This window comes from Manis javanica, chromosome 15 (genome assembly GCF_040802235.1).
Source record: "Manis javanica isolate MJ-LG chromosome 15, MJ_LKY, whole genome shotgun sequence".
Lineage (NCBI taxonomy): Eukaryota > Metazoa > Chordata > Mammalia > Pholidota > Manidae > Manis > Manis javanica.
Window position 1 is genome coordinate 83,876,225 of NC_133170.1, and position 16,673 is coordinate 83,892,897.

General features: G+C 48.1%; 1 protein-coding gene across 3 annotated transcripts in view; it reads left to right on the forward strand.

Annotated features, from left to right (window-relative positions):
• Positions 1–16,673, forward strand: part of SLC5A1 (solute carrier family 5 member 1) — a 71,885-nt gene that overhangs the window by 12,410 nt on the left and 42,802 nt on the right. For all 3 annotated transcript variants that reach the window (XR_005054529.2, XM_017656045.3, XM_017656044.3), the window contains exons 3-5: positions 8,928–9,032; positions 9,622–9,681; positions 10,878–10,982. Coding sequence is in view for 2 of the 3 variants with exons in the window: in XM_017656045.3 (XP_017511534.1) it covers positions 8,928–9,032; positions 9,622–9,681; positions 10,878–10,982 (270 nt within the window). In the remaining variant the exon portion in view is untranslated. The remainder of the gene's footprint in view (positions 1–8,927; positions 9,033–9,621; positions 9,682–10,877; positions 10,983–16,673) is intronic.

The following is a 16,673-nucleotide window of genomic DNA, read 5'->3' on the forward strand; positions in this document are numbered from 1 at the left end:
TCACCAAGAGATCAAGGCTCAGGAAGATGTGAGACGGAAGACAGACAGGTGCTTGACCTTCATAAGCCTTGATGGAGGAGACCCTCTGTTCCTGCTCTGATCGCTTCACCTGAAAGTAGCTACATGTGCTTCATTCATCCCAGTGCCAAGCCTGTGCTTTGCTTAATTTTTAAAAATCTCTTCCAACACTTGGACTGGAGCCTCGCACCTGACAGGCACTTGACAAATATGGGCTGAATTAGAGCAGTGGGAGCATATGCCCAGATGCTCACGCTGCGCCCCCTTGTCGATGGGGTCCAGCCCAGCCTGCATCCTGCTCCCTGATGCAGTGGCCACGCCGGGTGGGTGGTAAGAAGTCTGGAGGCTTGGAGGGTGATGGGTCCAGGTCGGGTCTCGCCTCCCGCGGTGCTCCACATTTCTGTTCCTCATGATAGTAAAACTGGAAAAAACCTGGCCCCAACCAGAGTGCCTGACTTCAGCACCCGTTGGACCCGTCAGTAAAGTCTGGTGTGGACATGCTTCCTCACTATCTCAAACATTTGGTTTTTCTCAGTTGAGTCAAGATTTTGCAAAACTCGGCAGTTCCCATAGATGTGCATCTCCTTGGCGGTGAGAGTTTTTTGCTCAGCATCCCGCTTTCCCTGCCTTGCTCCTGAATGACTGGATCTCTCTTTTCTCCTCTGTTTCTTCCTTTTCCACAACCAGCTACCTCCCCGCGCTCTTCTCTTCTCTTCCTCCCCTCGGCTCTCCTCCTCTCTCCTTCTCCCCCGACTTTCTCTCTTTCCTGTGGGGCCGTCTCCCTCCCATTCTTCATGGCTCCATCCGCTCTGAGCAGTTAATGCACAGCTGCTCACCACCCATGTGTCTTTGAATAACGAGGCATCAGTTGACTAGCGTGTAGCCAAGTTCCCATTATCTGGTTTGTACCTAAGCTCCTGGTTTCTCCTTTCCCTCTGGCTGCCTTCCCAGCATTTTCAACACATGAACACTTCTGCAGACAGAGTAAGGAAAAGGTCAATTATAATCAGTATTTCTAAGGCGTTGAAGTCAGAGGAGTGCTGAAACCGTCAGCTAAGATGAAGTCTTCAGGTTATTCATGTCGGATATGGTTCTGGGCTTCCCCTGTCTATCAGTGGCACGGTGCATCTTGAGCCAGTTGCAGCTGTATGTTCCTTTTTGGGTGAACTTTGTGTTAAGGAAGTGATTTGGAATTAGGGGTGAGAGCGCAGACTCTGGAGCCAGGCGGCCGTGTTTTTGCCCCAGCCCCACCCATTCCTGGATTGTGGCTTATTCATGTCGGATATGGTTCTGGGCTTCCCCTGTCTATCAGTGGCACGGTGCATCTTGAGCCAGTTGCAGCTGTATGTTCCTTTTTGGGTGAACTCTGTGTTAAGGAAGTGATTTGGAATTAGGGGTGAGAGCACGGACTCTGGAGCCAGGCGGCCGTGTTTTTGCCCCAGCCCCACCCATTCCTGGTTTGTGGCTTTGGGTGAGGCTATTTAACCTCTCTGTGCCTCTGTCTCCTTAACTGTGAAATAGAGATCATAGCACCTACCTAACTGTCGTTTTGTTTTGAGGATTAAATTAGCTAATATGTGTGATTCTCTTAGAACAGCACACAATAAATACCCAAATTGGTTATTCTTATCATCATCATCATCATTGGTTTTATTGTAGCTCATCTCCAAATCCTCCTTCTTAAACTATGAATTCAATCGTTTATCCATTTATGCATTGCTGTTATTTCATCCTACATTTACATGTCGATTACCTATGATGTGCCACATTCTGTGTTAGGGTATTGGCATATATTAGTGTGTGTGCATGTGTATTGATATATATTCTTACAAAATACATCTGAAATTACAGATAATGGTGTTGTTAAAAGACAAAATGCATCCGAGTAAATTTGAAGATCTACTTGGCGCTGTTAAGTGATTCATGAACCAGGCACCATCCCCCCGAGCAAGTAGAGAGAGGCTCCAGGAATTGTGCAAAGAGGAAGGTTCTTATGCACAGGAGTGGGAAAGGTACTAGCAGCAGAAAAGAAGGGATTGTCTCAGGCCAGGTTACTTCTTCTTGGGGGAAAGAGCGGAGGGTCTTCCAATGCACATGATTTCACCTTCTTTTAGGGAAGATGGAGGGGCTCCCATGACAGATTATCTTACTGATGACACTGAGCATGAGTCCCTGACTGACTACATTTATGGAGGGAGGTTGAAACTGTAATTGGCTTAGGTATTAAGCCTTGGTTTGGCGACTTGGCCTAGAAGTAGCCCCATGTTGGGCCTGTGTCTTTCTTTTCAACAGTGTTGAGATTGAAATGTATTTGAGTCAAGGGTGGGAAGGAAGGAAAGGGGTCTTTTACAACTTGCACAGGGGGTCAAGGAAGGTCTTTCTGAAGAATGGGAATTTAGGTTGAGACCTGAAGGACCAAAAGGCAGCCACCTGAAGGTTGGAGGAAGCGCAATCTAAGCAGAAGGAACAGAAATGGTCAAGGGCTTGGGATACTTAAGGAACTGAAGGGGGCCAGTGTCGGGGAGAGATTGTGCATATTGATCAGGCCCTTCGGGTGAGGGACCCTGAGATGTGTATCATCCTGAGGTTGAGGCTGTCTGGATTGGTGACAGGGCTGACTCCAGCCTCCTTGACCTGTAAATGCCAGCAAGAGGACCTCACCTGCCTTCTGCCAACCACCTGGGGGGGGAAATACCTGCTTTGGCAGTGGTTTCCTGATTTCCTGCCCTTTTGGTTCTTGGGGCAAGGTGAGAGGTTCATGAGATAAGGAATGAAAGGTGACCATTGTCCACGGGGGATGTGAGCTGGCGGAGAGTAAACAGATGACTTTGGAGCAAGCCTGCACCTAAATATTTACTGGAGTCTCAGAAATAAAATAATTTGAATATAGGAGGCCCACCTTCTTTTGTGTCTCAGTCTTGAGGAAACGTGATCCTTGAGAGATGGCAAGGGTCAAAGATTAAATCTTTCTAAACTTCCTCTATGAAAATATACTTTACAAAGGAATCAAGATACTAATTCAGATAAAAGAGCAGTTCCTCGGAGGATGAGGGAGGCCTCTGAAATAGAAGCATGATGCAGCCACGCACATGCTGTTCCTGAATTTACAGCGAGGTGGGTGGTGGGGGTGCGTGGTGTTGCTCCCACTGTGCCCCTCCAGGGAAGTTCAACAGGGTGTGTCTGGGGAAGAAGGAGGAAAGTCAGTGTGGCGCTGTGGCCTCCCTCCTGGCCCTTGGGTGTCGGTCACATGTGGCCCTGAGAACCTGGGCGGACCAAGCCATTGCACAGGTCCTCAGTCGTATCTGTAGAAATGAGGGTGGGTGTCATCCCCACATCACAGACTGTTGTCAGCATGAAGTAAGACAGGGACTGAAGGGCCTGGCCCCACACTTTGCCTGAAGGAGACCCTGTAAAAGCTAGTCACTCTCTCCCCCTGTCTTATTATCGCAAGACGGAGCTCTCAAAAGTGTGGCACTCACATCTACAGCATCAGCAAGACTTGTGCTCTTGTTAGAAATGCAAAATTTCCAGCTCATCCCAGACTTACTGAATCAAAATTGAGGGGATGGGGCTCAACCATCTGTGGTTCAACAAATCCTCTGGTGATTCTGGTTTGTGTTAACAGATTTAGCAAATAAAAATGCAGGATGGCCAGTTAAATTGAATTTCAGACAACGAATGCTTTTTTTTTTGTATATTTCATGCCATACTGGGACATACTTTTACTAAAAATGTGTATATCTGGAATTCAGATCTAACTGGGTGTGCTGTATTTTTAGTCTACATTCTGATGCAGGCTGAAGTTTGAGAACCACTGTCTGAGGATACCTCAAGGGAGGCATTTAGCGCAGCCCAGAGGAGTGAAAGGAGGCCCTGGGATATCCTGGGAACATTCCTTAAAAAGTAGACAGAAACTGGGAACAGTGAGCCATCTCCAGAGCTCTGGACATTCTGGGTATTATATGGTTCATTAACAAAGAAAGCAGTTTCCTGAAATTAGCTGAGTGCATTTTTCATTTGAGCTGCGAAGAGCAAGCTCCTTCCAAGAGTCTTTTTCACGAAACGACCACTCTGTCTCTCTCAGGAAATTCAGGGCATTCCATGAAAACATGGGCCGTGTAAAAGCAACACCAATCTCTCTTCCGAATAGCATGCCTTTGTGGGGCAAAACTTTCTTAAAGGTTTCTCACATCTGTCACCTCACTGAAGCCTGGGAACACCCTTGTGCAGTAGGCTAAGAAGGATTCTTAACCTCGGGTTGTAGTGGAGGAAACTGAGGCTCGAGGCAGTAAGGTGACTGGCTCAAGGTCATGATTTCCTTTGGCAGAGCCAAGAGTAGAACTAGCTTGGAAGGCTTCCAGGGTGCTTAGAAGGAGGTCCGCACCATATTATTATACTTTCAAGTGTGATTACTGATCACACTTGAAATATTGAATATTATTCAGCCATAAGAAGAAAACAAATCCTACCATTTGCAACAACATGGATGGAGCTAGAGGGTATTATGCTCAGTGAAATAAGCCAGGTGGAGAAAGACAAGTACCAAGTGATTTCACTCATCTGCAGAGCATAAGAACAAATAAAAAACTGAAGGAACAAAACAGCAGCAGAATCACAGAACCCATGAATGGACTAACAGTTACCAAAGGGAAAGGGACTGGGGAGGATTACAGGGTTCCTTCCTCAAATCCACTGGCTGCCTGATGGTGAAGCTGGGAAGACACACACAGCATCAGGCGGTTCTCAACTTTCTGCCTAGTGGTTCTGAGTGCACACATGCTGTCTTATTTTGCTAAGGGTGTGGAAGTAAACATCAAACTGATGTGTACACTTGAATAACTTTCTTCCTCTGGGCTATGATTTTTGACTTCCTTTGGAAATGATAAGGTTGACCTTTATCATTTCTAAGGTAATTCCAGCTCTAACATCAGAAGACTGGGTGTTGGCATGTAAACAGGCCATATATTCCCTATTTTCTATTTTCTATTGCACAAAACAAAAGTTTCAGTGAGCATTCAATGACATTTTCATGTGTTTTCTACATTGTCCCCAGTGAACAGAAAACTTCCCTGCATGCTTTGTTCTCGGGCCTCAGACCCTGCAAGTGAATCTGAGAGAGCTCTGGAATCGTTGCCCTTTATTATTTATTTATTTATTTATTATGATATTGTTAATGTGCAATTACTTGAACAACATTATGGTTACTAGACTCCCCCCATTATCAAGTACCCCCCACATTCCCTATTACAGTTAGAAGCAAGGTCAAGTGGAGAAATTTTAGATGAAGTCTAAAATCCAGAACTCAGAAGAAACATGGGAGGGTATAACAGAGAAGGACACGTTGACTCATGTCATTGGCTTCTCCCGGATGAGGCATGATTCCCAGATGGGCGTGAACGCGGGGGAGGAGTGGGCAGAGAGTGTTTGCGAAGTCAGAGTGCCGAAAGCGTTGCCGATGACCTCCAGTGAGAGGAAGGGCTGTGGGAAATCCTGGCAGAGGAGAGGAGGTGGTGAGGCAACGGGTAAGGTCTTGATTAGCCTGCTTGGGATGCCGTAACAAAAACCACAGGCTGGGTGGCTTATACAACAGAAATTGATTTTCTTACAGTTCTGGAGGCTGGAAATCCAAAATCAAGGCGCTGTCAGGGTTGGTTTCTGATGACACCTCTCTTCCTGGCTTGCAGGCGGCTGTCTTCTCTCTGTGCACTCCCGCAGCCTCTTTGTGCACATGGGGAGAGGGTGGGAGGACAAAGAGAACCAGCTCTGGTGTCCTCTCCAATTAAGGTCCCACCCTATGACCTAATTGAGCCTTTATTACCTCCCTCATGACCTAATCTCCAACTATAGTCACATTGGAGGTTAGGACTTCAACATATGAATTTTGGAGGAACACAATTCAATCCCTAATGGTTTCCTGTTGTAGCTTTTGTCAATTGCCTTTGAGGATGAAGTGACTGTCCTCTTGGAAGAGAGAAAGGACACTGATTGAAGGCAACTGGGTGTCAGTCATTGCTGATGCATAATCTCATTTGACTTCCGCACAGCCCTGTCATGAGGGAAGAACGAGGCTTGCAGATGTTATGACCACCCAGATAGGAAGAGGTCAAGACAGCATTTAAGCTCCTGCTGCCTTCTCCCTAGAGAGTACTTTGACTTGAAATCTTGTTGAATTCTTAGGACTATGTCTTTAAACCTGGAACCAGCAGGAAGATTGACTGGCAGGTCCATTCGGGGGTTTGGGAGAGTCTCTGAATAGGGAAGTGACTCAGTTAGAGTTGTGCTTTGGGGAGGTAACTGGCTATCTGGGTTGGGGGAGACATGTAGAAACTTGAGAGATAATGGCAGCTTGTACAAGGGGGATATAAAAAGAGCTAGGTGTCTATGACACTGTGAAGGCAGAGTCAGGGTTTTGGTAAATGACTGAGTGCAAGTCATGGGGCCAAGGCAGGGAGTCCAGGCTGAAGCCAGGGTGCGTGAGCGGGGGCACAGTAGTGACCATGACAGAAATGAGTGGAACATGGGCCAGGACATTCTGGCACCCCCAGTGCTCCCCAGGGCCCATTCCATCAGATGGTGAGGGGTACCTTGGGAGAGCCTGCAACTGCTTCAAGTCCAATATCCCCCTTTGGGGGAGTTGGAGAGACTCTTGAACTTAAGGTTAATTTAATGCAGTTAATCACTACTTGTAATTTTGCCCTTAATAGTACAATTTTAGGCTTAATAATTTATCAAGAGAGAGATGATAAATGGAAAGATAACGTATCAGGACAGGCAGGCTACATGCAGAAGCGAAGGGAATTTTGATTAGAAGCGGACTGATAACCCCAGCAAGCTTTGGAGAGAAGGAGGTGGATGTCTATAAATCGCCCTCTTTATTCCCAGTTTCCCTTCTTAAAGAATGGTGTCCTCCTGGGTGCTCAAGTCCGGGATCTAGGAGTTCCTCTTCATTAATTTTTCCTTTATTTTGCACCAGTCAGGCAGCAAGGCCCACCACTTTGTTTCTACAGCAGACCTCAGTCTCCACGCTTGCCTTGGTCTCGACTGCTACCACCGGGCCCGGCAGCTGTCCTCTCTCACCCAGATGCAGCGACAGCCTCTCACAGTTTTACTGTTTTCTCCCTCACTCCCAGCACTACAGTCTTTAAAAGCAAACTAGATCCTGTCCTTCCGCTGCTTAAAACCCTCCAGTGACTTCCCATCACACTTCGAATAAAATCCACACCTCCTGTCTTGGCTTGCTGGGACTTGGTGGTGTATCCCCAGCTCATCTCACACTGGCCTCCTCCTTACCCACCTGTCCAGCCTCTCCGGCTTTCTTTCTGTTTCTCAGCCGTGACGACTTTCCCACTCGGGGGTCTCTGCTTTGCTGGAATGCTTTCGTTCCGATGTCGGCTTCATAGACTTCTTTTATCATTTTGATCTTAACCTAGAGGTCATCCCTTTAAGGGACCTTTTCTGACCTTTTGTATCTAAAGTAGTTACTTTATCACACCTGCTATTCTCTTCGTAGCACTTACAACTCACTGATGTTTTTTTTGGTTTATTTATTTATGTTTCCTCTGTTTGCACATAAGCTTCTGAAAAGTAGGGATTCTGTCTGTGCTATTCACAGTGGAATCCACACTGCTTAGAATAGTGCTGGACGCACTGAGGAGAAGCTAAATTAATATTTGTTGAGCAACTGAATCTCACTGCATTTACACCACTCCCTTCTCGTCACTCCAGAGACTTCCTTCTGGTCTGGCCTTCAGGGATTCCCACTCCCCCGACTTCTCATTTGACACTAAGCACCTCCCGCCTTATGGTAGAGGCTGGCACAGTAAGGACTGTTTCTTGGCATAATTTGTCTTTTGGAAAATATGTATTTTGTTCCAGATTTTGGATCACCTTAGGGATATTAGACAAATAACTACGAGCCTCCCTGCATCACTCAGCAAGAATGGGGATACCTGTACTAGGTTGGTACTTACCAACTGCTGCCATGCATCTCCTTCTGGGTACAGAAGGACTCTAGAACTTTCTGGAGTTCTCTTGGACCTCATGTGCAATTGAAATGATGGCACAGAATCACAGTTGATCAGTGCAACATCCCTGTCTTGTTCCCCCTGATATTTTCTCCATCTCCCAGTTATAATCTTATTCTCCTTTCCCCTTCCAGGCTTCCATTCTTGGGTTTTTAAAATGTGTCCTTCCAATCTAGCCTGTGTGTTTAGACATGTATGTCCTTGAAAATGCAGTGTTTTGTGCATGTATCTGTGGGGTCTTTGGGACCTCTGTAAAGAGTAAAAAAGACGGTGCCAATTTAGAGAGTTATTATCATCATTAATAGCATCTGTTGTTACCTGGGAGCACGAGGAGTCAATCACAGGCCTTTACAGCTAAGAGTCACCAGGAAACTGGCTCCACCTCCTGCCTCCTCTGACAAGTGAGGGCACCAAGGCCCAGAGGCTTCCTTTGATATGGTTCTTTTTACCAAAACTGTCCACATTTACTGAGAGCCTGTACTGGTCAAGGTCCTCTGCCAGAAGTCCCGGAGGACACAGAGATGAATGGCACAGGCCCTGCTCCCGAGCTGACAGCCTTTGGGGAGGCTTCTCGGAAGGCCCTGGGGGACTGTGGGGGCTTCTCATGTCTTCTTTCCTATTGTGCATTGGGCTCCCAGAGGACTCACAGGTCATCTGGTTTGGGGCACATCCCACTTCCTCCTTCCCAGTCCTCAACTCTTCATTTTCACTATTACCCAAGTCCCCACACCTGCGTCCTGAACCAGCGGTCCTGATGGACTGCAGCGCCGTCAGGTTCTCAGCCTGCCTCTGCTTTGGCCTGACGTGTCTCTCTTCTCTCTGGGCCGCTCTGAGAGTCCTGGCGGAGCACAGGGTCCTCACGCTGCTTTCTCTTCGGGTTTGCAGATTGGAGCCTCTCTCTTTGCCAGTAACATTGGAAGCGGCCACTTTGTGGGGCTGGCGGGGACAGGAGCAGCTGCGGGCATCGCCACTGGGGGCTTTGAGTGGAACGTGAGTAGCACTGGAGGCACCGTGCCCTGGAGCTGGAAGGAGCTTCAGCATTCAGCCAGTTCAACTAGGCTCAGAAACACTCGGTGTTCGGGAGCCTCTCAGGGCCCCCCTGGGACGCAGACAGGCCAGGGGCTTAGCTTCAGGAGCCCGGGGTCCTGCAGCCCCTCCACCGGAGTAGCAAGAGAAAAACCACTGGGATGATGGCAACAGTGTTCCTTCCTTGTCTTAAAAAGCCAAGCTTTCCTGTACCCTTTTGGCCATATTGGAGGTTTGGAAATGCTTACCACCAGATTTCCATTATTATTATTTAAAAGGTATTTTACTCCTTGTAAATCAGAAAAGAGCCAAAAGGAGCTGTGATGTCAGTGGGTGGCTCCCTGGGGTCCCCTCGGCTGTTGCCCAGCTGCCATTCCCGTAGGCTAGTCAGGCAGCAGAGGCCTCCTCTGGTCTGTGATGCCGCCTGAGGAGTTGTCCTCAGAGCCCAGAGAGAACGTGGGGGGTTGTTGTTCTGCAGCAGCTGCGGGGCCTGCAGGCAGCAGGATGGGCCCAGGTTCCCCCTGGTTTGACTTCACATCTTTTCTGGTTTCAGGCCCTGGTTCTGGTGGTCGTCCTGGGCTGGGTGTTTGTCCCCATTTACATTAAGGCTGGGGTAAGTATCTGCTCTGTTAGTCCATATCCTGTTGACGGCACATGTGTATGTGAGCTTGGTCTTCCTGGAAGACGGAGGAGGCTTTCTAGGATAAATGGCAGAGAAAGAGCATGCCTTGGCTTTCCTTCCCCAGTTACAAAGTTCCTGACTGCCCTCAGGGGCCCTAAACAGATCCCCTCGGCATGACTGGTCCCCCAAGGAAGCCCTCCTAGGCAGCCTCACTCTGCTCAGAGCCCTGTGCACCATCGTGTCCCCTTGTGCTGTGTATGCTTGCCAGGCACTCCCACGCCTTTGCTCGTGATACGTAACTGTCCTTCTGCCCCTGAAAGGGAAGCAGCATGAAAAAAAGAACGATTCCCCTTCATTTACATATGTCGGTGGCTCTTGTTTGCTGAGCATGCAGCCTGTCCTCAACTATCAAATGCATGTTCAGTCTATTGACTAAGTCATCTCTGACATTTTACATAAGACAGCTTTGGTATCACCTGCTCAATGACATGTAATGAGCACCTACTGTGTGTAGTCTCTACGTTAGGAGCTGGAGGCAATATGGAAGGAACACAGGGCTGATTCTGCATCTTCTGGAGGCTCTCGGACTTTTGGTGACACATGTCTGATGCCAGGAGATGGCAGGCTCAGGGCTGAGGGACTGAGACAGAAGCGTCATTGGAATTTGCAGAAAGGAACTGGGAGAATGATTGAGCAGGCCTGCAGATACAATCCTTGGCAAGGCCCGTGTGCAGAGCAGAGTGACAGTCCAGCCCGGTCACCTTGTTTGGTGCACTGAAAAACGCTACCATTGTTACAGTGTCTTGTTCACAGGAGGTGCTTTGTATTGAAATCTCTGTCTCTACCCCGTCCTCCTTCATGGCGAGGATCCGCCTCTTGGTCAAGCACAGTCGTGAGCTCATCAAAAAAGTATTTATTGGTTGCTTTCTGTGTCCTGGGGTAATACCCAGCTACCTCTGCAGTGGCAGGACACGCGGGACCGAGATGTGCAAGCGGCTGGGGAGCGGGGGCCATCTGGTCACCTTGCAGACTCGTCTGACCATCGGTGGTCACCCCTTGATCACATGTCTGACGCCAGGGCAGATGCCAGTGCTCTGCTTGCTCCGGGCCTCTGGTCACTCTGGCTCGTGGTGACCTGTCCTATCCCGTGCAGGTGGTGACGGTGACCTCCCTTGTATCCCGTGCAGGTGGTGACAATGCCAGAATACCTGAGGAAGCGCTTTGGAGGCAAGCGGATCCAGATCTACCTCTCCATTCTGTCCCTGTTGCTCTACATTTTCACCAAGATCTCAGTGAGTCCGCCGCCCTGGGGACTGGGCACTGGCCGCTCCGAACCCGCCCACGCTCGCTCCTTAGCCTGTGCTGGCCCACCAAGGCCGGCGCGGTTGGTTTCTATTAACTTGGCCCGTTAGGCCCTCCTACTCCTTGCTCTTCACACACGGGACTCCTTATCCTCCACTGCGGGGAAAGTTGCAAACGTGAACGGGTTCAGTGAATGCCGCTCCTAATAGAAGGCTAGGAGGGAGTGAGGGATGTCAAGGACAGAGTCAGAGAAAGCCATGAGCCTTTGTGCCCTATCGGCGTCGGAATCTGGCTCCAGGGAACATTTCTGGTGTACTAAGCGTGGGCAGTCAGTGACGACTCTTGAAGGGACCTCAGAGATTTTCCATCTTCTTTCGTTGTTAGGGAAATGAAAACCCTGCGGATGCAAAGTACTTGCTCAGGACCCTGAATCAGGAGTAGAACCCAGACCCAAGGGTCTGAATGTAAGGCATAGAAAACAGTGGGAACATAACACCGGAAGGTTTGGACTCAGTGTCAGGGACCCTACTTGTCATCCTAGTTTTGCTGCTGTTGCACTCCACAGAGTCCCTTCCCCAGCCGGACCTGAGTGTCCCCATCTATGAAGGAGAGCCTGGGACACAGGACTAGGTCATCTATCCCATTCCTTCATCTCCTCCAAGGGTAGGGCTGAATTCTGAGAACACAGACATCAGGACTAGAGACCTGGACTCTACCCGTCCGGTTCACTGCACAGGCTTGTTGCATTTGTCTGGAATCAGCTCCCTGGGCCTTCAGTCACTAACCCTCCAGGGAATTTTTCCTCTCTCTCAACCCAGCCACTGGGGCTGCTCCCTCTTCCATTTAGCCTGGAGCTTCAGAGCCCAGTTAGCAGAGCTGACATTTCTCAGGGACTGACTGGCCACTGGGGTGTGTCTGAGAGCTGCACAGAGCTCCTGGCTGACCCACTGGAGCAGGCCTTATACTCCTTCACTTCACTTTTCCTCCCTTAAAAGTGTGCAGGTCAACTCCTTTAGATGTTATTTAAAAAAAAAAGTCAAAGGCCCAGGAAGCCACTGAAGTTCTGAGCTGTCCCCACGACAGCTCAAAAGATAAGAGGAAGAGAAAGTTTGCTTTTAGGTTTTGCCTGGCATGTTTTTATCCCCGAGGTAGTTGTCAGTCTGATAAAGGTTAAAGCAACAGTGAAAAAAAGACACTGTGAATGATAAGGAATTACAGAAAGGAAACAGGACCTTGGTAAGAAAACTGGAGAACGGGGCCATCTGGCCACCTTGCAGACCTCTCTGCTCACTGAGGGTGAACCCATGGCCATACCTCTGAGGCCAGGGTGGATGCCACAAGTGCACTTTATGAGACCACCTAGGAGAGTAATGGGGGGAAGTATGGGGTGGACCGGGCTCCTGGTCGGCCGCACATCTCACCAGCAGGAGACCTGGGGCGAAGGGCATATTGCTTTGCTTCTCTGGAGCTTAGATTCATCGTGGATAAGATGGGGATAACAATACCTGCCTTGCCTACCTGTCTGGGTGGTAAGTGAGGGTAAAATGGGCTTCCTGGAAAACATGAAGTGTGATTGGGACGTAGGACATGATGGTGAACACGGGAGAAGCTCCCTGGGTCGCCTCAGCACCCTAACCTCGCGAGAGAAGTGTGTATATATATATATATATGCTTATCGAATACATGATTTGCAAACATTTTCTCCCATTCCATAGATTGTCTTTTCACTTTCTTGGGGGTTTCCTTTGATGCACAAAAGCTTTGCCTCCTGATGAAGTTCAGTTGGTCTGCTTTTTCTTTTGTTGCCCATGCTTTGGTGTCGTTTCTAAGAATCCAATGCCAAATCCAAGGGCAAAGAAGTAGCATTTTCTGAGACCACATAGGGAGTGGCGTCCAGCTATTCCTCAGTTGCAAAGTGTTCTCTACTCTATCTAAGTGGTTATCTCATTGGCTATGGGCAGTTTTCCTCCTTTTTCTTGTCCTTCCCCATCGAGCACCAAAGGTAAAATTGGGCCAATGTCAGCATCTTGCAAAACATCTGTCCTGGTTGCAATCTGAGTTAGGTTAGATCTGGACTGAGTCTTCTGCTCTAGCTGAAAAAAGTAGCTGCTAGTGCTTTTATTCTCATTATTTAAAGCTGAGACAACCGTAATATTGAATAACATTTTCAGGGTTTTTTTCTGACAAATTTCAAACATGCACAGGCAGAGAGAGAATAATGTAATGAGTACTTGTCACTCAGCTCTGACAATCATTAACATCTTGGTTCATCTATCCCATTCTACTGTATTTTTTTTCAGCAGTATTTTAAATTTAATCCCAGATGTCATGTCATTTCACTGTAAATTCTTCAGAATGCATCTTTGACTTTTAAAAAACCATAATCATTGTGCTGTTGTTACACCACAAAATATATAGTAATATATTAATTTAAGTAGTTTAACACTGGGTCCATATCCAGATTATCCTGCTTATCTCAAAAATGTCTTATTGTAGCTTATTTGTTTCAACCAGGATCCAAATGGAGTCTACACATTGCATTTGATTATGCTTTCTTGAAGGGAAATATATCTCTGACTCCTACCAAAAAAAAAAAAAAGACATATATCTCTGACTATTTATTCATATAATTCTTCAGCCCACCACAATTGTTTTTCCCTTCTGTTACCACCTTCCAGTCCGGGCCAACAGGCACATACTTTTGTTTTGATTGGGTTGTTTTTCTTTAGTGGTTTTGAGTTTGAAAGAGTTCTTTATATATTCTGGATACTTGACCCTTATGAGATACAGGATTTGCAAATATTTTCTCCCATGTAGGTTGTCTTTTCACTTTCTTGTTAGTGTCCTTTGATACACAAAAATTTTAAATCTTGATGAAATTCAATTTATCAGTTTTACTTTTGCTGTTGATGCTTTTGGTGTAATTTCTAAGAATCCACTGCCAAATCTAAGGTCATGAAGGTTGATTCCTATGTTTTCATAAGAGTTTAATAGTTTCAGCTCTTACATTAAAGTCTTTGATCCATTGTGTACTTTTTGATGTGACGGAAGCAGGGGTCCAGCTTCGTCCGTTTGCGTGGGGACAGCAGTTCTCCCAGCACCGGTCACTGATGAGACTACCACCCCCACTGAATGGCTTTACACGCACCTTTTTTTGCACAATTCAGTGACAACACGCTCTCGCGGCTAGGGCAGATAGGCTTCGCCTTGGGCTTGGGACAGGTGCTCAGGATTATTTTTCCCTCCCTGCCCAGCTTCCCGACTCAAACCGCCACTGTCCGGACTGGTGCCTTTGGGCCGCTTTCCCGCCCATGTGTTGATTCCACCTCCTTCACTTTCTCCTCCCTCCTTCAGGGTCAGTTTTTAGTTATAAGATGAAAACCCTGGGCTTTTCAGTCCTATTTCGTTAGAGACGGGTGTGCAGAGCCTGGACTGGGCTGGGCTGGGAGGGGTGGAGAGTCAGGCTTCCTGAGGGAGGGAAGGGCAGATGTAAGAGGAGAAAAAGGAGTGTAAGCATGGACGGGGGGGGGGGAGGGAAGCGGGGAAGGTCACACTGGAACTAGCTGGCGGTTGGTACGGGAACCACTGCGTGGGTCAGCTGGCGGATGGCGCTTGTCTAATGAGCACGCAGAGAAAGGTGCTGGGATTCCCCTTCTCGGAAGCAAGGCTTCTCCAAGTCCACAGTTCAGGGCTGGAAGTCTGTTGACGGCAGTTGCCATGGAAGGGGCACTCTTTGCCCTGGGACCTGGTGTAGGGGGGTCGTATAAATAAATTCAGTGCTCAGACTCTTTCCCTGCCTTCCCAACCAGCTCACCTGTTGTTCAGGTTACTGATTAAGCCTTCTTGGACTTGGGAGCCTCCAGGAAGCTGAGGGGCAGCCTCCCTCGGCTCAGGTCCTGATGGAGCCCCTGCCCCAGCAGCAGTCAGCTTTTCCTGACTTTTGCTGAATGGTATTTGGTTTAGGCTGTACCCTCTTTGTGTGGTTTCTGGGGCCCCTTCCTGGAGGCCTCGCTCAATGTCCTACCTGCTGAACCTGTTGCTCAGAGCCAGCGATTCCTGGAATAATGTATGAGATGAGATGGATAGTAGCTGCCCTTTGTTTAGTACCAGTCTCTTTACTTAGTCTCCCCAGGGGCTTCACTTTGAATCCATCTCCAGCTCTCATGAAAGTACTGCACGGGTAGGGATTTTTTTACTTTATTTCCCACTTCATGGGGGAGAAAACTGAGTCTCAGAGAAATTACATAATTTGTCCCAAATCACACAGCTAGTGTGTGGCAAAGCCTGGATGGGAACACAAGTCTCTGCTGCTAAAGGCTGTGTTCTCCTCAGAAGTCTGCTCTGTCCTTGGATGGGCTGAAGGCACGGGACGGCGGCATGAGATTCATCGTCTGGTCCTGTGCCCAGGCTCTCATTTCACAGACGGGGAAACCGAGGTCCAGATTGGAGAAGGGACTTTGTGGGGTTAAACAGCAGCAGAACTAGGTCATGAAACAGGGCTCCTGACACTGAATCCAAGCCGTTTGCATCATGTCCCCCCCACCTTCTATATCTCTCATTTCTCCAGTATAGGTTGAACTTCAAGACCATGGGAAGATAAATACAATAGCCACTTAAATGACCTTACAACATAAATGAACCTCTGAGAGTAGGATTTGAGAGGACTGGAGGAGATAACATCGTGTACACACTGGGTGTGTGAAGGATCTGAAGGGGGACGTCTAGGTAGAACGGAGGGAAAGCGACGGGTCGGCTGAGGCTTTGTCTTTATGAATCGGACTGCCTTCAGGTTCGCCGTGAGTCACAGAGCATGAAATCATTAGATGAATCACACTGATGTTGGCTGTACCTGCGAGGAGCTCACAGTAAGATACACATGAGTTCAGGGTTCATGGACGAAAGAAAAGAATTGTTAGTTAGCAAAGTGAGGTAGCCAGGTATTTACATTGCACATAAAGATTAATCAATTCTGTTGTGTATGTGGAGAGGCGTGAATAGTTTGTGATGGGTTTGACGAGAGGAAGAGTGTCTTTGTGAGACCCGTGTCCAGGCAGCTGCCAGGAAGGCTTAGGGAGGATGTAGGGACCTAGCGAGTGTGTAATGACGGGAGAGAAAACGTGAAATGCGCTTCAGGTGCAGGGCCCAGGTGGAACGCAGGCTGCTGGGCGGTGGTAACGTAGAGGCTTGAGTATGGTTCCATTTTGTGGCCAGATAGTACTTTCGGGCTCTGAGACTGAGACTTGATTATCCCTCCATGCACTCCTCTGAATTTTATTGGCTTCTCTCTGCCCCACTTCCCAGCACCCTGCCTTCTCGGGTTCTGAGAAATGCTCTGCTCTGTAAAAATTCCTGGCACCACACATCTTAGTCAAGTGTGCACAATCCCTTGAGATGAGCCTCAGATTTTATGAATTACGTGTGATGGCCCTGTGCCCCTGGTTATATTTCCAGGGGGGCCGTTATCACAGATCATGACTACAATAAACTTACAGCAAGTCCCCTGTCCATTTTGGGTCCTTGGGTGAAAATAAGAGCTTTGGGTTTTGCTTAAGGTTTGAATGCCCATCACCTGAGCCATTCACTTTCACAAAAGAAAAGAGAAATTTGAGCCATGGGGCTCTGCATCTCAGATGTCATTACCAGGAGGGATTTCCTGGGTTCTCAGATACAACCTGACCTGG